General features: G+C 42.7%; 1 protein-coding gene across 1 annotated transcript in view; it reads left to right on the forward strand.

Moving 5' to 3' along the window:
* Positions 1 to 25,847, forward strand: part of LOC140728505 (myosin light chain kinase, smooth muscle-like) — a 341,168-nt gene that overhangs the window by 201,653 nt on the left and 113,668 nt on the right. The window contains exon 11 of the mRNA XM_073047317.1: positions 10,372 to 10,524. Coding sequence (XP_072903418.1) covers positions 10,372 to 10,524 — 153 coding nt within the window. The remainder of the gene's footprint in view (positions 1 to 10,371; positions 10,525 to 25,847) is intronic.

Below are 25,847 nucleotides of genomic sequence, written 5' to 3' on the forward strand. Positions count from 1 at the left end.
CATTGCATCGATAGCAACCTGTCGCTGAAACTGCTTCTCTGTCTCTGGATGGTGCTATGTAGAGGATGTTCAGGGTTTTCCATAATTGACCGTAGCCTACTCAGCGCCCTTCGCTCAGCTACCGATGTTATACTCTCCAATACTTTGCCCACGACAGAGCCCGCCTTCCTTACCAGCTTATTAAGACATGAGGCGTCCCTCTTCTTAATGCTGCCTCCCCAACACGCCACCACAAAGAAGAGGGCGCTCTCCACAACTGACCTATAGAACATCTTCAGCAACTCACTACAGACATTGAATGACGCCAACCTTCTAAGGAAGTACAGTCGACTCTGTACCTTCCTGCACAAGGCATCTGTGTTGGCAGTCCAGTCTAGCTTCTCGTCTAACTGTACTCCCAGATACTTGTAGGTCTTAACCTGCTCCACACATTCTCCATTAATGATCACTGGCTCCATATGAGGCCTAGATCTCCTAAAGTCCACCACCATCTCCTTGGTCTTGGTGATATTGAGACGCAGGTAGTTTGAGTTGCACCATATCACAAAGTCCTGTATCAGTTTCCTATACTCCTCCTCCTGTCCATTCCTGACACACCCCACTATGGCCGTGTCGTCAGCGAACTTCTGCACATGGCAGGACTCCGAGTTATATTGGAAGTCTGATGTGTACAGGGTGAACAGGACCGGAGAGAGCACGGTCCCCTGCGGCGCTCCTGTGCTGCTGACCACCGTGTCAGACCTACAGTCTCCCAACCGCACATACTGAGGTCTATCTGTCAAGTAGTCCACTATCCAATCCACCATGTGAGAGTCTACTCCCATCTCCGTTAGTTTGTGCCTTAAGATCTTGGGCTGGATGGTGTTAAAGGCACTAGAGAAGTCCAGGAATGTAATCCTCACAGCACCACTGACCCCATCTAGGTGAGAGAGGGATCTGTGCAGCAAATACGTGATAGCATCCTCCACTCCCACCTTCTCCTTATACGCAAACTGAAGAGGATCCCGGGCGTGCCTGGTTTGTGGCCTCAGATTCTGTATTATCAGCCGCTCCATGGTCTTCATCATGTGCGACATCAAGGCAACAGGTCTGAAGTCATTCAACTCCTTTGGTTGTGGTTTCTTCGGTTGTGATGCCTTACAATTCCCAATACCAGATGGTGATACAGCTGATCAGGGCACTCTTGATGGTGCTGCAGTAGGATGTGGTTAGGTAGGGGCTGGGAGCCTCACTCGCCTCAATCTCCTCAGGAGGAGGAGGTGCTGCTGTGCTTTCTTGACTAAAGAGGTGGTGCTGAGGACCAGGAGCGGTCACCTGTGATGTGCACTCCAAGCGACCTGAAGGAGCTGTTGATGTGCGTTCGGGAGAGGTCAGCCTGCATGTTCCTGAAGTCCACAATCATCTCTTTAGTCTTGTCCACGTTGAGGTTCAAGTTGTTGTGTTCGCACCAGGCTACAGATGCCCTACCTCCTCTCTGTACGCCGACATTTCGTTGCTGCTGATGAGGCCAATGACTTGCGTCATCTGCGAACTTACAAGCCTATGAAGGATCAAAGTTTCATGGACAAACTCTTTGGGATTCTCCACATTTAGCTGATGTTCACTGTTACCTAGTAATAATGGTGCATGTTAACACCTTTGTTGCTTTCAGTGTAGCAAAATCTTGGTCTTCATGCTTGGTGCTATTTTAAATACCAAAATATTGACTGTTTATTTATTTCCATAGATGCTGCCTGACTTAGTGCATTCCTCCAGTATTTGGTGTGTGTTGCTTTAAATAAATCTGTTTCATTTACTTCAGAAACCTGCCTCTTCTATGTTCAACTTCCCGATCTGTAAATTATGCCCCTGTGAAGCTAATCTAACACTGATTTAACCCCGGCAGTTTGATTTCACTCCATTGCAATAAAGGAGTTTTCAGGCTGTGCGTTATCTATAGATGAATCCACTTCCACAAGTTCATCGTAATAAGGATGGATCGCAAACAAGTAGGTTTAAAACGGCATTTACTTCCAAATATATTTTGAAAATTTGTTTAACTTTTACCTGCTTTAAAGTTCCATAAATGCTTTTGCCTGAGACACTAAAAAGAAAATTCCCCTTAGGTTCACACGAGAATATCTTCTCTTAGTAATAGGCACCACCAAAAGTAAATTGGATGGTTCCGCTACTCAGTGTACAGAGTTACTTTTTAAGGTTTATGGTTCTCCAGAGACTTGGAAGGAATGATCGATCTCTTACAGCACAGGCAGACGTTATAAATCGTTTCAACTACAAACAAGAATACAGAATAGATGTGTAAATGCTGAGTGCCTGAGCTTTAAACTGTTTTAAAGACAGAAGGATCAAAGTTCAATTCCTGTTGGGACATTAAAACCATTGAAGCTTGGGTCAATGGCAAAGGAAAGTAAGACAGGAAAAAAAGAATCAAAGAGAAAGGTATCGAAAGCCTTGGCTGTTCCTTGTTAAGACACAGATTTCTGGAGATGAACCCTAAGCATCTGGTTAACTGAGCAGGCATTTAAAACTCTAGAGCAGTTCTTTGTCCTCTGAATGTTTGTAGGCCTGAGCTGGATTTTACTTTATTTTTATTTCATTGAGATACAGCACAGAATCGTCCCTTCAAACCATGCCACCCAGTGATCTACCAATTTAACCCTAGCCTAAACACAGGACAATTTACAAAGACCAATAAACCTCACAACTGGTACATCTTTGGACTGTGGGAGGAAACCACAGCACCCAGAAGAAACCCACGCGGTCACGGGGAGAACGTACAAGCTCCTTACAGGTCGTGATGGGAATTGAACCCGGGTCACCTGTACAGTAAAGTGTTGTGCTGCCCTATGAAAGGAAAACCAAATGCCTCATGCTTTCTCAGGTGTATAAGTATAATCTGACCTGCTGCACACAAACTGGAAGGCAACAGAATTAGGTGTTTTAAACAATGTAAAGTGTATTTAAAATCTAATTGTACTCGTCACTTAGAAATCCTGGATTAGTACCTGAGACTATATGTGAATCTCTGAACAGTGACCGCCAGTGTAGACAGACCAAGTCTTTAAATAATTGAGACAGAGTGCATGACATTAGCTTCCAGCTCTTGGTGATCTGACGAATCTTGAGAAGGGCATGAGGGGTAATGTCACCCACAATTGAGACTTAAATGGCCGTTGAGGTCTAAGTGTAGAAGTTAATTAAAGCAAGTCAGAAGGTTAATTAAAATGACAAATAGAATTTTGGCCTTTGTCTCAAAAGGGTTGGAACACAAAAGGATAATTTAGCAAGTTACTAGATAATTGGTAGATCATTATTAGATCATTATGGACATCCTTGAAAAAGGAAGTTCAGAAGAAACCATGTAAGGTTCCATGGGAGGAACAGCTAACAAAATTGAGAGTACTGTACATATAATTGGAGGCAATTTACTGATGTGATTAAGTAATTAGGGATAATGGGAATTTCCCACAAAGGAGATATGTCCAAAACATTGGAGCTCATGGGAAGCAGGAAAATTTGATTCAGAATTGGCTTGATGGAAGGAGTTGTTTCAGTAATCTGGTGCCTATGACTTGTGGTGTCGCACAGGAATCGGTGCTGAGATCCTTGCTAATTGTAATGTTCATGAATAATTTGTATTTGAATGTAGGAGGTGTGATCTATAAGTTCCTGGTGGACACAAAGACTGATTGTGGACTGAAGCTATAGGGTGATATTGATTTGTTGGTAATACAAGTTCAAGTTCAATTGCCATTCAGCCACACAGACGAATACCATCCAAATGCATAATGGGTAGGTTAATTGGTCATTGCGAATCGTCCCGTGATTAGGTTAGGGTTAAAATGGGGTTGCAGGCAGTGCAGCTCAAAGGGCCGGAAGATCCTATTGTGTTCTGGACCTCTAAATAAATAGAACAAAACTGCGTTCCTCTGGGGCCAAGGTACACAACGGTACCAATAGTCGCACACAGCACAAGAAACTCACATAATTAAACATACAGTCGCCAACAAAACCGTAGCCGAAGCCTCTGAGTGCCCTGGGCTGTAGATTGATGGTGCATGGAATGTTGTCCTGGAGCCAGGTTTCTACAAGGACAAAACCATAACAGTTCCTCGTCACGTGCTATTGAGCAACTCGGTAGTGGGGCAGACCTGTAGTACTTGATGATCATAAAAAGAACATAATAGGTGAACAATAAGATCTTTGTTTGGACCCAGGGAAGCCTGTGTGTCTGAGCACACTGGAAGCTGAGAAATTGCGGACAGGGCTTAATTCAGATAAATATGTGGTGATGCATGTTGAGAATATCAATGAGGCGAGGACATACAACATACAGGTAGGGTCCTAGGTAATAATGAAGAGCAGAGGGATCTTCATGCATAAGATCCTGGAAGGTGGCAGTGGAGGTAAATAACATGGTTTAGAAGGCATCGGGGTGTTTGGCCTTCATTAGTGAAGGCATTGAATACAAAAGCACGCAGATTATGCTCCAAATTTGTAAAACATTATTCAGACCTGAGCTGGAATACTGCAGGCAGTTCAGACATCACACTGTAGGAATGATGTGATAGTGCAGTGGAGAGGGAAGGGACAATTCACCAGAATGTGGCCTGATGGAGAATGTTCCCATTTTTCAGTGAGACGGGAGAGGTTGGGCCTGCTCTCCCCTGAGTAGAGGAGGTTAAGAGGGGACATGATTGAGGCATATAAAATAATGGGTGGTACAGGTATGATAGACAGTGAGAAACCTTTCCCCAGATCAGAGGTTGATAAAACTAGAATATAGATTTAGGGTAAGGGAGTAAAAGATTGTTCCAGAACTCAGGAAAAGGTGAATAGCTGGAAAATACTGTCTGAAAGAGTGGTAAAAGCAGAGTGTCTGACAGCATCTGAGAGACATATGGATAATTACTTGAATCACCCAGAAGGCTGGTGAGAGTTTGGGGAGAGTTTAAACTAGAATTGCTGGTGGGTGGAAACCAAACTGAAGAGATGGAGAAAGGGATGGTTGGCTCACAAATAGAGAAAGCTTGTAGGTAGTGTGAGAGGGAAGATAGGCAGGTGATAGAGAAAGGATGCACTCAGGCTAATGGTTTGAGATGTGTCTATTTTAAAAAGGAATATCATGAACAAAGTAGATGAGCTTAGAGCCTGGATCAGTACTTGGAGCTATGATGTTGTGGTCATTAGAGAGACTTGGATGGCTCAGGGGCAGGAATGGCTTCTTAAACGCTTTCCTTACTTGTCTGTTCCTATCCCTCTCCAATGCCATGGTAAAGGGGATAGAATCATAATCACTATCTCCAAAATGCTCTCCCACTGAGAGATCTGACACCTGACCAGGTTCATTTCCCAATACCAGATCAAGTATAGCCTTTCCTCTTGTAGGCTGATCAACGTATTGTGTGAGGAAACCTTCCTGCCGGGCTTTAGATGCTTCAGAAAGGACAGGGAGGGAGGCAAAAGAGGTGGGGGCATGGCACTGTTGATCAGAGATAGTGTCACGGCTGCAGAAAAGGAGAAAGACATGGAGGGATTGTCTACGGAGTCTCTATGGGTGGAAGTTAGGAACATGAAGGGGTCAATAACTTTACTGGGTGTTTTTTATAGACCACCCAATAGAAACAGGGACATCGAGGAGCAGATAGGGAGACAGATTCTGGAAGTGTGCAGTAATAATAGGGTTTTCATGATGGGAGATTTTAATTTCCTCAATATCGATTGGCATCTTCCTAGAGCAAGGGGTTTAGATGGGGCGGAGTTGTTAGACGTGTTCAGGAAGGTTTCCTGACACAGTATGTAGATCAGCCTACAAGAGGAGATCTGGTATTGGGAAATGAACCTGGTCAGGTGTCAGATCTTTCAGCGGGAGAACATTTTGGAGATAGTGATCGCAATTCTATCTCCTTTACCATGGCATTGGAGAGGGATAGGAACAGACAAGTTAGGAAAGCATTTAATTGGAGTAAGGGGAAATATGAAGCTATCAGGCAGGAAATTGGAAGCATAATCTGGAAATGAATGTTTTCAGTGAAATGTACGGAAGAAATGTGGCAAACGTTCAGGGGATATTTGTGTGGCATTCTGCATAGGTACGTTCCAATGAGACAGGGAAAGGATGGTATGGTACAGGAACCGCAGTTGAAAATCTAGACAAGAAGAAAATAAAAGCTTATGAAAGGTTCAAAAAAGTAGGCAATGATAGAGATAGAAACATAGAAAACCTACAGTACAATACAGGTCCTTTGGCCCACAAAGTTGTGCCGAACATGTCTCTGCCTTAGAAATTACTAGGCTTACCTATAGCCCTCTATTTTTCTAAGCTCCATGTACCTATCCAAAAGTCTCTTAAAAGACCCTATCGTATCCGCCTCCACCACCGTTGCTGGCAGCCCATTCCACGTACTCACCACTCTCTGAGTAAAAAACTTACCCCTGACATCTCCTCTTTACCTACTCCCAAGCACCTTAAACCTGTGTCCTCTTGTGGCAACCATTTCAGCCCTGGGAAAAAGCCTCTGACTATCCACATGATCAATACCTCTCATCATCTTATACACCTCTATCAGGTCACCTCTCATCTTCCGTCGCTCCAAGGAGAAAAGGTCAAGTTCACTCAACCTATTCCCATAAGGCATGCTCCCCAATCCAGGCAACATCCTTGTAAATCTAGAAAATTATAAGGCTAATAGGAAGAGCTTAAGAATGAAATTAGGAGAGCCAGAAGGGGCCATGAGAAGGTCTTGGTGAGCAGGATTAAGGAGAACACCAAGGCATTCTAGAAGTATGTGAAGAGCAAGAGGATAAGATGTGAGAGAATAGGACCAATCAAGTGTGACAGTTAAAAAGTGTATATGGAAATGGAGGAGATAGCGGAGATACTTAATGAATACTTTGCTTCAGTATTCACTACGGAAAAGTACCTTGGCAATGGTATGGTGACTTACAGCAGACTGAAAAGATTGAGCATATAGACATTTAAAAACAGGATGTGCTGGAGCTTTTGGGAAACATCGTTGGATAAGTCACTGGGACTGCACGAGATATACCCTAGGGTACTGTGGGAAGCAAGGGAGGAGATTGCTGAGCCTCTGGCGATGATCTTTGCATCATCAATGGGGACGGGAGAGGTTCCGGGGGATTGGAGGGTTGCGGATGTTGTTCCCTTATTCAAGAAAAGGAGTAGAGATGACCCAGGAAATGTAGACCAGTGAGTCTTACTTCAGTGGTTGGTAAGTTGATGGAGAAGATCCTGAGAGGATTTATGAGCATTTGGAGAGGCATAGTCAGCATGGCTTTGTCAAAGAAAGACCGTGCCTTACAAGCCTGATTGAATTTTTTTGAGGATGTGACTAAACACATTGATGAAGGTAGAGCAGTAGATATAGTGTGTGTGTGCACCCTTAACTCCTGGTGGAGTCATCGGGGCACCGTCATGACAAGCTTTTTGCACCGATCTTTTTGGTGATTGCTCATCGTACAGCGTGTCTTGGGCATCTGAAACCTGGCAGAGCCCATCCCTCTCCAGCTTTTTTTTATATGAGTTGCTAGGTCGACATTCAACCCAGGCACGGATGGAGAGCGTGCAAGGGAGTCGGCCGGATTTGAACTCGGGACCTCTTGCCCCGAAGTCCAGCGCTGATGCCACTTCGCCACCAGCTGGAACACACACAAGGAGGCATGGGATCCACCAAGGGGACATAACTTTGTGGATCCAGAACTGGCTTGCCCACAGAAGGCAAAGAGTGGTTGTAGAGGGGTCATATTCTGCATGGAGGTTGGTGACCAGTGGTGTGCCTCAGGGATCTGTTCTGGGACCCCTTCTCTTCGTGATTTTTATAAATGACCTGGATGAGGAAGTGGAGGGATGGGTTAGTAAATTTGCTGATGACACAAAGGTTGGGAGTGTTGTGGATAGTGTGGAGGGCTGTCAGAGGTTAGAGCAGGACATCAATAGAATGCAAAACTGGGCTGAGAAGAGGTAGATGGAGTTCAACCCAGATAAGTGTGAGGTGGTTTATTTTGGTAGGTCAAATATGATGGCAGGATGTAGTATTAATGGTCAGGCTCTTGGCAGTATGGAGGATCAGAGGGATCTTGGGGTCTGAGTCCATAAGACACTCAAAGCTGCTGCGCAGGTTGACTGTCTGGTTAAGAAGGCGTACGGTGCATTGGCCTTCATCAACCATGGGATTGAGTTCAAGAGCAGAGAGGTAACGCTACAGCTGTATAGGACACTGGACAGACCCTACTTGGAGTACTGTGCTCAGTTCTGTTCACCTCAGTACAGAAGGATGTGGAAACTATAGAAAGGGTGCAGAGGAGATTTACAAGGATGTTGCCTGGATTGGGGAGCATGGCTTATGAAATTAGGTTGAGTGAACTTGACCTTTTCTTATTGGAACAACGGAGGATGAGAGGTGACCTGATAGAGGTGTATAAGATGATGAAAGGCTTTGATCATGTGGATAGTCAGAGGCTTTTTTCCAGGGCTGAAATGGCTAACACGAGAGGGCACAGTTTTAAGGTGCTTGGAGGTAGATACATAGGGGATGTCAGGGGTAAATTTTTTACACAGAGAGTGGTGAGCATGTGGAATGGGCTGCCAGTGATGGTGGTGGAGCCAGATACAATAGGGTCTTTTAAGAGAGTCCTAGAGCTTAGAAAAATAGAGGGCTATGGGTAATCCTAGGTAATTACAAAATAAGTACATGTTCAGCACAGTAATGTGGGCCGAAGGGCCTGTATTATGCTGTAGGTTTTCTATGATTCTATGTCTATACACCAAATGCTGGGAGAAAGAATTAGTCGTAGTGAAGACCCAGTTGGTTAACACAGACATGGTGGGCCAAATGGCCTGGTTCCATGCTGAGTGACTCTATGACTCAATCTCTTTCGGCTGTGACTCCATTAGACATTGAAGAAGCTAACGGTTTTCAGGTGGATCAAAGAGTAGACAATAGTATAGCCAGTAATCTCATTATTTGTTTACAGTATTTGTTGGACAGTATAATTCAGACAGGGGGAAAAGTCACTTACCTTAGGGCAGAGAGCAATGAAGAATAACTTATAAAATGATTGCTGGTTGTTCCGGAGTTTGTTCTTTCAACTTGTTTACTGTCTCAATGCGGAATTTTCTACCTACAGGGAGCATTATAGACAAGCTGCTCAGGGAAGTGGGGTCAGAGTCATAGAGCACAATATTTGCTTTATTAGTCCAAGTCCAACTCTTGGCCTTCACATGAGGCTCAGCTTCTAGGCCCGGCGGAACTGCTTCTACTGATAAAAGAATGGGCAAAAGAGGACCACTGGCGCCTGGTGCCTCAAAACCAGTTGCTTCGGGCAGGTGGGGCTCGTCAGCCTTGGACGGCAGCCCGCCTAGGAGAAGGAAAACTCTGATTTTAAACCTCTGCTGCTTTGCGGCCACACCCACCCATGGGAAAGGCTTCGGGATTGATGCACCATCAATAGCTCTCTGAGACGTGAGGCGAGATATCGGCTTTTATTGGCTGGAAGAAAGAACAAGCAGCAATTGACCACTACACTGCATCCTGGAGACTGAGACCGAGGCGGTGTCTCCAATCGCCTTTATACCGGGGTCCGTGGGAGGAGCCACAGGAGCAGTCAGTGGGGGGGGGCGCGTCCAGACAGGTATATGTAGTTCACCACAGGGAGTAAAGCCCAAGGAAAAAATCCAGAACTGGGGTCCCTAGGGCAGTTTGATGTTGTTTATAATTTCACTCTGGCAATCTCTGCGACAACACTAGTGCCAAGCTGTATCAGTGCTTGCCCTTCCTTTGGACTACATCAGCGATGTGGAGATGGAGAACCCGCTGCATGGACAACAGCCAGTTCTTCAAATCTTCCCACCCAGGCTTGAGCCCTGGAGAGGACACAGTTCACCAGAGGCACAAACCATGCCCCTGGGATCAATGTGTACCTACTACTAGTCCAAAACAGACTGAAAGAACATAGAACATAAAACAGTAGAGCACAGTACAGGCCTTTCAGCCTATGATGTTGTGTCAAGCTTCTACTCTACTTGATCATCTATCTAACCCTTCCGTTCTATGCAGCCAATAACCTTCCAATTTTCTTTCATCAGATGCTTATCTAAGAGTCTTTTGTATGTCCCTAAGGAGGTAGATGTTGTTCATTTTTCCAGTCTGCAAATAATTTAACAGGCTACAGTATCTGTAAGAATGTATTTAAAGAGCAATTGTAGTTGGGTGTAATGGAAGCAGATTGTGCATTGCATTTGGAGGAAAATGGGGCTTGCAGAGTTCAGTATGATTCTTTAATAAAACGGCTACATGGTTCCTCTTAAGGTCAGTTTCTGTACAGTTTCAAATTTCTCTCCTTAATCCACAGACAAACCCATCCAGTACGCGCACAGCACGTTTGAAGGTGGCACAGCAAAATTATCTGTACAAGATGCTTTGCCAGAAGATGATGCTGTTTATACTTGTGTAGCAGAGAACACATTTGGAAAGGTATCTTGCTCTGCTAAAGTGACGGTAAAAGGTAAGGAAATCTATAAATCCATTTGCTGCAAGATGTGCAAAAGATGATAATCTTACAAGTTAAAACTACCCAAGTATTCCATGTAAGAGTAACTAGTCCATCATTCTATTATTCAGTATTTTTTTTTCATCTCTCCAACTTAATTACTTACTCTTCAGAAAGGGGCATGTTTCAGATGTATATTGGGACAAGGCAGTTTCAATGTTCCCTTTCCAGGGTGGAGATGTTAAAAGGCAGTAACGGAATAAGATCTTCTTCATACTATTACATAGCAATCCTAACGATCTACAGCACGTTTAATTGCAAATTATTGTGCAAGTGTAGCAGACTTTCCACTATAATGGGATAGGACAAATAACCCAGTAACTTGTTCTGTGCTATTCCTAGGGTATCTCTTGCACGTCTCTTGACCATCCCTTGCCAGCACAGTTGGCGTGTCTGTTGTGCAGCTCCAGTCACCCGGATTCAATACTGATCTCTGGTGTTAACTGTGTAGAGTTTGCACATTCTCCCAGTGCCAAATTGGATTTGCCAGCATTCTTTGGTTTCCTATAGATTTCTGTTGGAAGGAGAAATTGATCTTTATGCCATCAGGTTGGAGGCTGTTGCTCCTTTAGCCTAAGGGTGGGTCCATTGCTGCAGAAGAGGAGGCCATGGACCAATCTGTCAGAGTGGGAATGGGGATAGGAATTAAAATGATTGGCCACCAGGGAAGCTTGCTTTTGGCAGATGGAGCAGACTCATTCTAAATCCTAATCAACACCATCTAAATTAATTACAGTTAATTCTCTTCAATGTGGCATTGGCTATAACAATAGTATTGTTGATTTTGATTTTCTTTTGTGAAAGCAACTTAAATTTAAGTTGTTGTTTCTGGAAGGTAAGTGATCAGAAGCAGTCTGCAAGGTATGCAACTGACTGATGCAGACTAATTGCTAACAAGCTTATTTACACAACTTTGTTCCAGCCTTTCTCTTACTCTTCCTTTCCCTTTAATCAAACTAAACAAAAAAAAATATTTTCAGTAGTCCTTGAATTGCAACAGTAGCTTCAAAAAAACTTTCACTTACTCCCAAACATTCCAAAGGCTATATTTGGAGTTGTTTGTATGATTTAACTTGCTTACAAAGCTTCCTGACTTAATCTGCACTTCAATACCATCTTTCAGGAGACATCCCATGATTGAGGTCAGAACTGTAAACTCTTAGAGAGATAAAAAACCACCTTGTTTATCATTTTAAACCCCTTTTTGATAACTTATTTATAGATATAAGTTTACTTTCAGTCTGATTCTATGCTTGATATGTACAAAGACTTGTCAGAATGCCAGCATTTTTCCACACAGTATTTTCCTTTTATGTAGCCACTTCGATCTATTCAGGTTCTCTCAGTATTCTTCATAGACTTCTAACTCATTGACCTTTGCTCGCAGCCTCAAACATGCTCCATTGTCCTTCAGAGTGAATTCCTTCTCATATACTTTATATCTAATATTGAGTAATAAGTCAGATTTAGTTAACACCTCATCATGGGCAAATATTTATCTAATCATGGTCATAATATGAAAGAGCTCAGTATAGTGTCTAAAAGAGAGAAGCTGAACAGTGATTAAAATTTTACACTGAGGCAAGGTTCAAAGGTTCATTTTATTATCAAAGTATGTATGCAGAATACAACTCTGAGATTTGTCTTATCCAGATAGCCATAAAATACAGAAAAAACATGCCCCCTCCCACACGAAAAAGAAAGAGAAACAAAACTTGAAAGCCCCAAACCCCCTAACCTCTCCCTCACACAAAAGCTTAACAGATCGCCACCCGTTCACGGCAACTAAAGCATCTTACCTCTAACCCCCCAAGCCCCTCCCAAGCAAAAAGCCAACAGCAGTAACATATTGAGGTTGACCTCAATAGAGTGAAACAGAGGTACTGCCTACTCTAAAATGCAATATACATTCAGAAGTGAGTTCATAGAAGCAGTGGAATGAGTGCTTGGATAGGTATTGTCTGTACATTGTAGCTAGGTAACTGAAGTTGAGTTGACCTGGTTCTCGAATGTTAGAAACATATAGTACTGTGCAAAAGTCTGAGGCACATATATATAGCAAGGATGTCTACGTACTGTAGGTTGAGCGCACCCCATTCGTCCTGGTCAGTTAGCTCTATATCAGCAAGAGTTTTGTTGGAAATGAGAAAGACTGATAGAATTAAGAGGGGAATGACATACCATTTTGTACTGAGCTTGGGTCTACTTGTACCCATCGGCTAAGACGATGGTTTGAGTGGCATCATGAAGCAGACATTAGATAGGGATGAATTTCTGGTCCATAGCCCCACTCGAATGAAAGGGCAAAGGCTTTTGGGATGCTGCTCTTTGCATTTATTTTGGAATAGATATCTATCTAATCTACACTGTGGATGGGGGGACTTTGACTACACTGGCTGCTTTACTGAGGCAGTGAGAAGTATAGACAGAGTCCTTAGAGGACATTCATCCCATGCCCAAGCCCAGAGATTTGAGAGTGGTGAAGTATGTCCTTTCCTCAGATCTCCCAACAGCAGTGATCACAGAGGATGTGGATTGGCGAGAGGATTGCAGAGGTAAGTGAAGGATTGTCAGGTGGGAAGTTGAGGAGATGGAGAGAAGGTCACGGGGATGTGTTCAGAGGAAGGAACAAAGTGTCTGAGAGAGAATCCTGGCAAGGGAGAAGCATGGAGACTGGGCTGTATGATTGGGGATTCAAACAGATATCAATACGGCGAATTGGGCAAATAATGGAAGGGGTTGCCAGAGCATCGTAGTGGTTGGGGGAGGTGGGGCTGGTGCAGGGTGGATGAGGAGGGCAGAGACTGCCGCTAGTTCTGTTGGAAACCTAAAGAAGACTTATATCTGGTAAAAGATGGATTCCAAGTATGTTTCAACTCTTTAGGTGAAAGAAATGCCTTCGTTAATTAAGGCATGCTTCAATGGTCTCTAGTGTATCTGGTAGAATTAAGAAACGGTGACGTCATTCGAGCATTGTATGTCATTTAATATCATTATGCACACCTAGCAGCCTCCCCAAGAGAGTGCTTCTCATAATTGGATTGATAATGTTCCTGAGAAACACAGTAGAGAGTTACTATATAAACACTTTGCTGTTGTTTTTGAAACCGGGGGAGTAATCTGAAAGGAACATTTACGCTGTCGTGTTCAGATGAGAGTGAGATCTTCAGCACATAGTTTCTGAGCTCCCCTGCAGACAGTGGAGACTGCATCAAGTAATTCCCCGTCAGTGAGGAGGCTTCACCTCTTCCCACCCTCACTCAGGCTCCATCTGTGGTCACGTGCTCATAAGAATCTGGGCAAACTGTATACAACCTGGTTTCTACCTTTCCAAAGGCAGGTGAGAAGGGAAGGCTCGTGATCTGATCCTTTCCAACTCTCCATTCTCAGCTCCCTTCATTTCATCTATCCCTTTCCCTCTCTCACTTGATATTCTTGCTTGATTTCATCTTTGAAAAAAATGTCAGACTTGCCTGCAACTCTGATAGATGCTTTACAGGCCCTGGTTGCTTCACCACCAAGTCATCCTAAGTACATTTGTCATAATATCCAATATTTTATATTACCATAAATTCATGATAGTTCATTTGACTTTTGTCAGGCTGGAATTTCTGCTGGATTTGTTTACTCAGTGTGTTAGCCAAATAATCTGAAGCAATGCCTCAACTAATGCTATCAAAATATTTCTGCAATATGACTTTCCCAATATGGAGTGAAAGGCATTTCTGAAGGGCGGTGGACAACAGACCAGCCATTACTGGAAAGACAAATTCAACTTCCGTTAATCAAAATTATTATTTTTTTTAAAGATTCCTGTTTGAATAGTTAAACAATTTCCTCTATAATAGCCTTGCAAGGGAAAGCTGCAATTAAACTGGTAATTTAATTTTGTTTTGGAATGTAGAGATTTCTGAAGCAATGAATTGCTGGCAGTTACTCTCAATGACCAATCACTTCAGTGCCAGTTTGGGATGTGGGTGAAAAGACAAACCCTTGACTTCTTGACATGGTCTTTACAACACTGCACATCAGTGGTAAATATCTGTTCTCTGAGGATACTTAATCCTAACTGCCGCAGTGTTATTTCACTCAAGCAACTTGCCATATCTCAGTGTTTTTGCTGTGTCAAGCCACTTTATGATTGCCTCTCTATCCATTTCATTTTTAGTCAGCACACCACTTTAAGTAATACGCAATTCCCTGTGGTAGATTTGTCATTTTCTGGAGGAAATCTCACCAGCAGGTCCTGAAGCCAAATCTGTTTGATAAGGGCTCCTTTTGATTGAGCCACTCTCCAGTCCTCAAGCAATGTCACGCAGGTATCATTTTAAAAATGAACTAATTAAGTTGACCTATTTCAATTGTATGACACAAGTGAAATCAGTAACCGCTTTTGGTTTGATTTTTGAAGTCTAAATTATTGTGCAATTATGGGATATTCCAACTTTTGATGGAGAGGGTTCAAAGGAGGTTCACAAAAATGAAAGGCTTGTCATATGAAGAGCGTTTGATGGCTCTGGGACTGTACTCACCAGAATTCAGAAGAATGAGGGGGTGATCTCATTGAAACCTATCGAATGTTGAAAGGCCTCGATGGAGTTGAAGTGTAGAGGATGTTTCCAATGGTGGGTGAATCTAAGACCAGAGAACACAACCTCAGAATAGAGGGGCATCCTTTTAGAACGGAGGTGAGGAGGAATTTCTTTAGCCAGTGGGTGCTGAATCTGTGGAATTTGTTGCCATAGGCAGCTGTGGACGCCAAGCCATTTGATGCATTTAAGACATTGGGTATATTTTAGGTTCTTGATTAATCAGGGGGTAAGACCATAAGACGTAGGAGTAGAATTAGGCCATTCAGCCCATCAGCATGAAGGGAGACGGAAAAAAGACAGGAGATTGGGACTGAGAGGGAATATGGATCAACCATAATGAAACGGCAGAGCAGACTTGATGGGCCATATGGCCTAATCCTGCTTCTATATCTTATGGTCTTATGATCATCAATAACTAGACTTCACATACTTATTTTTAACAGCATAATCTTTAGGGCTGGTGATCATTAAGAAAACATTTTTGAAAGACGATTATGGAAGTATTTCCCTTGTCAATTGTTTTGCATCCTGCCATTATTCTGTCATCATTCTAAACCATGAAATTTTATATGTGGCCACCTGAAAATAGTATGCCTCAAGATATTCACACAGCAACTCTTTGCCCTCTACACCACTGGTTTTGAAAAGGCAACCTCTATTTGGCATGAACATTGTTGTTGTTAAGAATCGCTATACAAAATGGAGGTGTTAAAGAAGACCTGGCTTTTACTGCAAAACTTTATTTTTTCGCTGTAAGTATTCATTCTTGGATGCTTCCAGAACACATGAAACTGATCCCCTGCAGATCACAAGCTGTGAACTTTCCTGCCCAGCAGATGGCAGTAACTTCTACTCATTCGTAATTATCAAACATTCAGACCTCACTGTCTCTCTCAACACACCCAGTTGCCTTGCCCAGCAGAGAGAAAATAAATCAACTGTCTTTCCTCCAGATGCCTTCTTATATTATTTTAGATATACAAATAAGTTGTAGAAACAATGTGAGAAAACCAGATGATTCTCTGAAATAAATGTTACTCTCTTACAGAGAACTATCTAAAGTAAAGAGCTCAGAGATTTATTCTAGTATATAAGAATGAGTGTTAGGTTGGTTGATTTGAACCAGTACTATCTGTCAAACTGTTCTGTTTGTATGATATATTGTAATATTGTTTTGCTAATTATAAACTATGTCTGTTATTTCTGCAATTGACTGGTTCTGAAACAAATTAAATTATTTTTCTCAAGACATACATTGCTCTTCAAGCATAATATAAAATGACAATAGTAGTGCTAAAATATGAAAATACCAACTTAACCAAGGAAATCAAAGGATTTACTTCAGCCACCCACATTGTTGTTACTGGGATTGTGGTAATGGTTGAGTATAAAATAAACAGTCCTATTAGAATTTTTCAGTATAGAATTTCTGAGGATTTGCTTAGGTAAACTGCACAAAAATAACTCTAATCTGCATATAGCAATCTAGTCAAAGCAAGTAACTGTGACTGTAATGAAAAACCTAAATATTTTGCTGAAAAAAAAAGATTCTGTTGTGCCAAATGTTTCGATGTTGGTTCCAACTTTTACCTTCAACTCAAAGGATTGAGAAAAAAAGACCAGAGGAAGGACCACTCAATGTACTTCTCAAATGTCTGTGCCACAAATTATGAAAATGCACATTGCTATATTTTCAAAGCCACTATTCCCTCTTGCCATTGTCATACTAGCCCTCTTTCCCTCCAGCCATTCTGGGAATGCCACTGCCAGAAAGCATCTTAAAATGGAAATCAGTTTGAAGAAGTACTGAGAATCTATCATCAAGATTAATTGGAGTTTGGAGTATTCTCCCTCTTCTGAGCAGGAGAGTTCACGAGGAGTTAAAGCCTTATGCTCAGCACATAATGCCTATTATCCTCGCTGCCAGTACTGCATTCAAATACCATAAATGGTCAATCGCAGCTGCTGAGTAAGATGTGCTTGGGTCTTTCTAGTATGATCCCTCCAGTAATAAAATAACTTTCTCTCTGAATTGTCAGCTGGTGCCATTGTTTGGCAGGCGATATTTGAAAATGAGAACCTATTCAGGTTTCCAAACACTTTCCCTAAGTGCTTGCTGTTAGCATAAATAAGATTTCACTTCTTCAGGCATCAGCAATTCAAAGTAACAGGATCACATCTTAATGTTTGTGCAGCATTGTAAGAGCATGTCAAATTCTGTCTCTTAGCTTCATTATTAATAACAACAGGCACGCACCTTGGAAGCAATGCAATTGTAAATGAATGACTTGCAGCTCAGTATAAAGACTCTTTCCTATTATGTCTATCTAATGATTATGTATTCACCTTTTAAATAAGCTAATTTTGGAGCTTGCTTCTCACTTATTAAAAGTTGAGACTAATGGGCTGAATTTCTTTTACATTTCTAAGAATGTCCAAGAAGATCACAACCTTGTCATGGTTTGGAGGCTTGCTTGCCTCAATGACCTGGAGAGCTATGTTGGCTGGAGTCAAGGCTTTATGCTTTGGCTCTTGGTAGGGTCACCCATGCCAAACAGGTCAAAGGGTAGAGGCCAGGCTAAGAGTGGCCCACCGCTCCTCTGGGTTCGGGGGTTCAGCTCAGGACTAAACAGACTGACTGGTAAAACAAAATTGTTATGGAAGCAGCAACGAAGAATCCTACTACATCTCTGTGCTACGGTATTCCTGAGTCTCCACTTGAGACTTGCATGACTGACAGTAGTGAAAACTGAGCTATGAACACGATGAAGGAAGCCCTGAACACTGTCAGAGATGGAGGACCTTCATCACTGCCCTAAAACCCAGCGGGGTCGCGGGCAGTAAGTAATATTCCATGTCAGCATCAAGCAGTTCTACATGGGGTATAATATGGCTATATGGAGAATTAATTTAGTGAATTCTTAATGTCATAGATATTAAAAGCTTCTGAATTGTCCACTTCCCACATTGCGTTCTGTAGAGCACCAGTTTTACAGTTGAAGCCAGACATGAACGTCAAACAATTTCCATAGTAACGGCAATCTCAGGTGTAACCAGCAGCATGATGCAGAGAAACTTCCCAAAAAATAACCTTATACAAGGACTTGCAGGTTGTGTTTTTACTCCCACCCCTGTCAGCTTCCCATCTTCTGAGAAGCGGCAATCACAGAATTGGATAAATGTTAAGTCTGCTGTATATCTCAAACGGTCTTTTCCTAACGTTTCCAATGGTAGTTGTTTCTGAAGAAGTACCACTGATCTGAAACAGAAGCTGCTCCACCTCTGCCTTGATTTTTGGTTCTGGCTTTACTTTCAGTCAAGACATGAAAACACCAGATGAAGCTCAACATGAAATACTCAGCGTAATTAGTTTAGATTTCTGGAGCAAGGCAGGGAGTATCAGTACCTGGTCTGAGCAGAGATACTTTCTAATCACTTTTGTGTGAAGTGTCACTTTGATAAGTCTACTAAGTCGTCAGTATCCTGAAGAGACTCTTCAGTCCTACTTTGTAATAACAGTTGTAGATTGCTGCTTGTGAACCAAATGAATATTAGCCTTTGCAGTCTCAATGATAAAAGAACCCACATTCAAAGCAATCATTTTGATAAATCGTAGTGTTGTCTGGTATTGTTCAAGAATTCCTCTACATGGTCTTCTGTGCCTCGGTCCATCCATAATGCATATTAGAATTATATTTGAGTTGGCAGGATGGGCGATCCTACCAATTATTCATTGCGCAATTATTAAGTTCAAGTTTATTGACACGGGCAGCCACACAGTACATTAAAACATGACAAAATAAATTACATCAACTGAAATTAACTTAAATTATACATAACCTGCATGGCTAAATAGACAGAAATAGACATAATGACGGAAGTGCAAATCGAGGGAAATGTATTCCAAGGCAGAATTAACATTTTTCAGGCTGGTTCAAGACCCGATAGCGGTGTGGAAGAAGCTGCTGTTGAATCATGAGCTGTGGCTCTTCGGGCTCCTGTGTTTCCTGTTCGATAGCAGCCACCAGAGTAGGGTATGGCCTGGGTTGACACGGGTCCTGAATGATTGCTGTTGCTTTCCTGCAATATTGCCTATTGTAGATGTTCTTAATGGTGGGGAGAGCTGTGACTAATGAAGGAACTGGATGAAATAACCACTCCCTGTAGCCTTTTGTGTTGCTGTGCGCTGGAGTTTTCATACCAGGCCACGATACAGCCAATCAAAATGCATTCCACTCTACATCTATAGAAATTTGTCAAAGGCTGTGATGCCATAACAAATCTCCTTAAATTTTGAAGAAAGCAGCCTTCTTCATGTTTTTATCAGTGTGTTAGGCCCAGGATAGACCCTCTGAGATGTTGAACTCCAGAAACCTGAAGCTTTTCATAATTAAAATCCTCAGACCTGCATTTCTAAAATCTTGTCTTCTACCTATTTCTTAGCATTGAATCATGCAGTGATATTTGTAGGAAAATCACTTATGTTTGATAATAGTGAAAATGCTGGGTGAATTAATTCAAAGCCCCAAGTATTTAAAGCAAATTCTGTTCACCCATGAATCAACATGGAAATTATTGGTGACATAAGTGCAGGCAGCAAGCAGTTAACATTTATAACATAAAATTTCAGGTGAGAATGTTAATATTCACTTAAGAAATATTTCTCTGTATATAATTGCCATTCTTTCTCTACCTCCCCCTTCCTCTCTCTCCCCCTCGTTCTCTCCCTCTCTCTCTGACACCACCCCCTCCCTCCCCCCCCTCTCTCTCTCTCTCTCTCGCCCCTTCTCATTCACTCACTCTCTCTCTCACTCTCACTCACCCCATCTCACCTTTTCTCTCTCTCTGGCCCCACCCCTCCCTCCCTCTCTTTCTCTCTCTCTTGCCCCCACCTCCCCATCCCCCCCCTCTCTCTCTCTCGCTCTGTCCCCCTTTCTCCCCTCCTTTCCCCCTTCTCCCACCTCTCTCCCCTCTTCTCCCCACCTCTCCTTCTTCCCACTTCTCCACCCCCCTCACCCCCACCTCTCTCGTGCCGCCCTCTTTCCCACCCCCTCCCCCTCAACTAATTACAAACCTATCAATTTCTACTTTAAATATATCCAGTGACTTGCCTTCCACATCTATCTGTGACAATGCATTCCGCAGATTCAACACCTGGCTTAAGAAATTCCTTCTCATCTCTGTCCTAAATGGACGCCTTTGTATTCTGATGCTGGATCCTCTGGTACTAGACCCTCGCTATAGGAGACCTCCTCTCCACATCCACTCTATCTAGGCCTTTCAATATTCTGTAGGTTTCAATGAGATCTCCCCTCATTCAAAATTCCAGCGAGTACAGACCCAAAGCCATCAAACATTCCTGTGTTAACCCTTTCATCCCCAGGGTAATTCTTGTGAGCCTCCTCTGGACCCTTTCCTGGATAAGGGACCCAAAACTGCTCACAATGCTCCAAGTACTGTCTGATCAGTGCTTTGTAAAACCGCAATATTACATCCTTCTCTGTCATTCTCAGTATAGCTGCAAACCAGCTTCCAGTCACCAAGCATCAGCGTGGTTCCCATTTAATAGCCATAGTTTACTGACTGCATGGCACATGGAGCCCACACCTGAACCAGTGAGGGAACCCATTTTATCCTTGTGGCAGAGCCAGGAGATGCAACCTTGCTCCTGGGGGAAAGTTTAAACAAGAAGTGTGGGGTTTGTTTGTTTTTACACAAAGGAGTGGTTGCCTCTGGTGGAGAATGTGGAGCAGGCAGAATGGTGCATTTAGAAAGGCGTGTATGTGCAGAGGAAGGAACGGTATGGATTGGGTGCAGGCAGATTGATTTAGTTTGGTGTCGTGGTCAGCACAGACGTTGTGAGCAGAGGGGCCCGTTCCTGAGCTGTACTGTTCTACATTCTGTGATTATTACCGTTCCCCTGTCAGGAGCTGTGCTTTTGCCACTGGTATTCCCTCAAAGGGCCACCACTTCATGCATACTGTCACTTTGCCGATTGTTAAGTACAATGGCAGCTAAAGACAGTAATTGATACTTTTAACCAGATGCTCCTTAAGCAATTATCTGTATATTCACAGAAGCAAATAGAAACTGCACCAGCTGGTCCTGGGTGTCCAGGGAGAAGGCACAATCCTCGCCCTGTTACCATTGCCCCTCAGTGATTCACTGTTAGCTGTCTGGTTTGCAAGGGGGCTTGGGGCTGCAAATAGCCCCATACTTAAAATGCCACATCTTCATATAAAGGTTTTAATGTGTCTGATACATTTTCACCAAATTGTTCAGTATGTTTTGAAACTGCTGCCTGTTTCCTAGTGTCTGAATCCCAGCCCTCTATTAGAATTTTAACAGAGTTTTCCGTTTATGCTTCAAGCTCCACAGAAAGGGGGCATTGAATATTCTTTTTTCTCTCCCTCCTCTCTTGTTAATAACATCTAATTTATGCTACATTTGATTTAACCAGCAACAAAGAGATAAAGGTTGCATCCTGCCATGATTTAAAAATCTATGTTCTTGTTTTTAAACTATTTTGTAACCGTACACTCACCCTGATTGTGTAACTTCCTCAATCTCCACATGATAGTTGTACTCCTCCGGTTCTGGCCTCTTGAGCATCCCTGTTTATAATCACTCCACCATCAGGAGCAAAACATTTGCTGCCAAGACTCTAAACACTGACTTCCCTTCCCTGTCCTGAACGTTTTTGCCTTTCTCCCTCACTGTCCAGATTTAAATCTACTTCTTGTTATCTGGCTCTATTGCACTTAACACGAGTGAGACCAAGGAACTGATTGTGGACTTCAGGAAGGGGAGGTCAGGAGAGCACACACCAGTCATTATTGACGGGTCAGCAGTGGAAAGGGTGAGCAGTTTCAAGTTCCTGAGTCAACATCTGTATTCTGGGTCCAGCATATTGATGCAATTATGAAGAAGGCAAGCCAATGGCTACGTTTCATTATGAGTTTGAGGAGATTTGGTATATCAATGAAGACTTTAGCAAGTTTATGCAGATGTGCTGTGGAGAGTTTTTTGACTGGTTGCATCATCATCTGGTATGGTAGCGTCAGTGCATGGCATCAGAAGATGCTGCAGAGGATTGTAAAAGCCATGTTCATCATGGGCATGAGCCTCCCGCTGTTATGTTTATTCTCAAAAAAGACAAACTTGCCCGGGTAGAAAACTAACATATTGTTTATTTACAAAATGGCTTCAGTTCAACCACATTTTACTCAAGACATTCCCAAGAGCATGTGTGACCTGTTCACCAATGTCAGTTCTGAGTTCCGGGTGAACTGCCCACACAGGAGTTCATTATTATCCATACACATAACACATCTTTACCCTTTAAAGAAAAACCGAAGATAAACCTGTGCCCTCATAAACCTGCAAGAAATTCAAATGTTTTCCCACAAAGATATTTACATTAACGTCAATTGTAATGAGCAAATAGTGTTCCCCATTCACTCAGTCACACTCAATCTGTCTCTGTGGTGGCTTAATGATCCCTTTTGGACTGTTACTTGATTCCACAGATGTCTTGCTTTCACCTGCTGCATTAATACCAGTGTCCTTCTGAGAGCTCTGATCTACATGTTCATTTCTTTCACATCCTTCTTCCAAGATACTATCTGTTCATCTCTGTTCTTGTTCTTGATGTGTGACCATAGTTTACTCCGCGTGCCTCGTAATGGAGCTCTGAACTGTATCCATGTGATCAGTGCGTCTGTGCACAAGTTCCAGTTGATTCTATCTCAATTCACAGAGCTCCTTCTACTGGTTGCATATCACAGATAGCAACTCCTCCTGCTGATTTGTGTTGAACTGTTGCTGTTGTTCTGACCTTTGGGTCTGTGTGGTCTCCACGTCTTCCTTTTTATTTTTCCTTTTCGACTTTGGGGAGGATTGTGGAGACATTTTTGATTTCCACTCTTCAACTAGAAGTCAATGAGACAGATTTTGAACCAAAGCTGCATGATGCGGAAGCAAGATTGGTGACATCTTCATGATCATTCTGTTCAACACCGGCATCCTGACTGTCATGCCAGTGTAGCTAGTACGGATGTCAATGGAAAGTGGAGTTCTTGTGCTTCTCTTGCATAACCTCTCTGGATCTCTCATTGATGCTGTTACGAGTTTCTCGAGTTACCCAAGTAAGCATCGGAGTCCCTCAAAGATACCTGTGTACTCTTCCATGAGTGAAGTGAGATCATCTTTGTTCTGTGAAGCTACAGTGAAAACTCTTTTCACCAGGTTGAGCTTTTCACATGCAGTCAAGCCTAATAATGGCTGTACCCACTTTTCAATTATCAGTACCTGTGCCTTTCCATTCTGCCCCTTGTGCTTGAAGGTCACTATACAGCCTCCTTTTATTGGAATGTTCTTTCCAGTATAGCCTGTCACTTTTAACTTCACTGGGTAAAATTTGCTCCATACTTTGAGAGTCTTGTAATCATCCACAGAAAGCAGTGTTACCTGTTTCTGATGTCAAGCTTGAATGGAATTACTGTCTCATTCACAGTCACTGGTGATGCACCAACAATAACTCTCTCTGAGACGTGAGGCGAGATATCGGCTTTTATTGACTGGAAGAAAGAACAAGCAGCAATTGACCACCATACTACATCCTGGAGACTGAGGGCAGGGCTCAGGCCTCAATCGCCTTTATACCGGGGTCTGTGGGAGGAGCCACGGTCAGTGGGAGGAGCCACAGGAGCAGTCAGCGGGGGGGGCGTGTCCAGACAGGTATATGTAGTTCACCACAACTGGAACAATCCATTCTGTTTTACCGGCACCCACAGTCTGTAGAGAACCCACAAAGACTTCCTCCATTTCCTCAGCAACTGTGTGCACCTTTCTCTTGGTAGCTTTGCAGCACTTTGCAAAATGATTCCTCGTCCCAGAGTTATTGCGGGGCTTTCCATAAGCAGGACACTTTTTTAGGATGTGCCTACCTCCACATTTGCGACATTTACTATTTGATCCTACCTCTTCACTATGCTGTTGCTTCGGGAAACGCCTTGTGCTCTGCCCCTCTATTTTCACAGCAGGCACTGTTGTTTCTGCCCTGTGCTGGTCACTAGCTTGTGCTCATGTGGTCTCCACTGCCCTACACATATTCACAGTCTTTTCTAGTGTCAAATCTTTTTCACTGAGCAAGCTTTCACTTTGTCCATTATCTGGGATTCCACAAAATATTTTTCCTCTAACTTTATTGTCTCTCAAATCTCCAAACTCACAGGACTTACTCAGTGTGTGAATCTCAGCTAAGTGTTGGTCAAAGCAAACACCTTGTTTCTGGTCACAGGAGAAGAATTTTTGTCTTTCAAACATGATGTTCTTACTTGGGACAAAATATTCCTCAAATTTTGTCATCAGCATCCAATGTAAACTTCGTCTCATCAATTTGAAAGCTGTAATCGATGTCCAAAGCATCTTCATCAATTACGTGCAGAAAGGTATTCACTTTCAATTTTTCATCCACATCCCCAGCTCTACTGACCGCTAAGTATATATTAAGTTGCTGTTTGAAATATTTCCAGTTGACGATTAAATTGCCAGTAACCTGCATAGCCATGGAAGCACTTAGATTATCTATTACAGAATTTTCAGCTCTCATCTGGTATTCTCTTGGGGAACCCGGTGAACATCGGCAACTTTCAGACACAACGTACTCTCTGGGCGGCAGCTTCTCTCCATTGGAACAAGCGTCTCTTTATCAATCGCTTGAGGTATTCATTTACACTCTGTGTTTAGACCTTACACCGACTTCTGACACCATGTTATGTTTGTTCTTAATAAAGACAAACTTATGTGGGTAAAAAAACTAACACATTGTTTTCTTACAGAATGGCTTCAGCTCAAACACATTTTACTTGGGATACTCCAGCCAGCCAAGAGCGTGCACAACTCGTTCACCACCGTCCCTTCTGGTTCCGGGTGGACAACCTGCATTGCATGCTGGGAACTGTAGTTCTTTATTACGCACACACATAATAACACACCCACCAGTGAGGGATATCTTCAATAGGCCATGCCTAAAGAAAGTGGCGTTCATCATTAAGAACCTTCACCAGCTAGAGCATGCCCTCTTCCCATTACTATCATCAAAGAGGAAGTATAGGAGCCTGAAGATGCGCATTCAAAATTTAGGAACAACTTCTTCCCTTCTATCATCAGATTTCCGAGCAGTCCATAACCCACGAACACCATCTCGCTTTTTTAGTCTTCTTGCACTATTTGTTTATTTTTTATTTCATATTGAAACTTATGGTGCATTTTTATGTATTGCACCATAGTGATGCCACAAAATAATAAACCTGATTCTGTTTGTGCTTTTTCTTTTAATTTTGTTTGACAAAGGTACCTTTATCGTGTTAGAAGTACTACTCTACAAATACCGCTTGTTGTTGTTATTGTTCCTTTTTGATTCCTCTCCAAGAAGGTGAAAGATGAACTCCTTAGGATCATGGAGACGTGCAAGCGTGCACTTTTCTTTGTAATGTCTCCTGCAGTCTGAAGGGTTGGAAGTGGGCACAGTATCTTCTGTTTCTGGAGTTTCAAAATGAATTGTGTTAATGTATAAATTTATTGGCTTTCAGGTACACATAATGAAAATGAAAGTTGAATGTGTGACTGTTTTATATTGAGGGAATTTTTATCTTCACCTGGATAAAAATACAGGCCCGTGCA

Source organism: Hemitrygon akajei, chromosome 5 (assembly GCF_048418815.1).
Source record: "Hemitrygon akajei chromosome 5, sHemAka1.3, whole genome shotgun sequence".
In the NCBI taxonomy this organism is placed as follows: Eukaryota; Metazoa; Chordata; class Chondrichthyes; order Myliobatiformes; family Dasyatidae; genus Hemitrygon; species Hemitrygon akajei.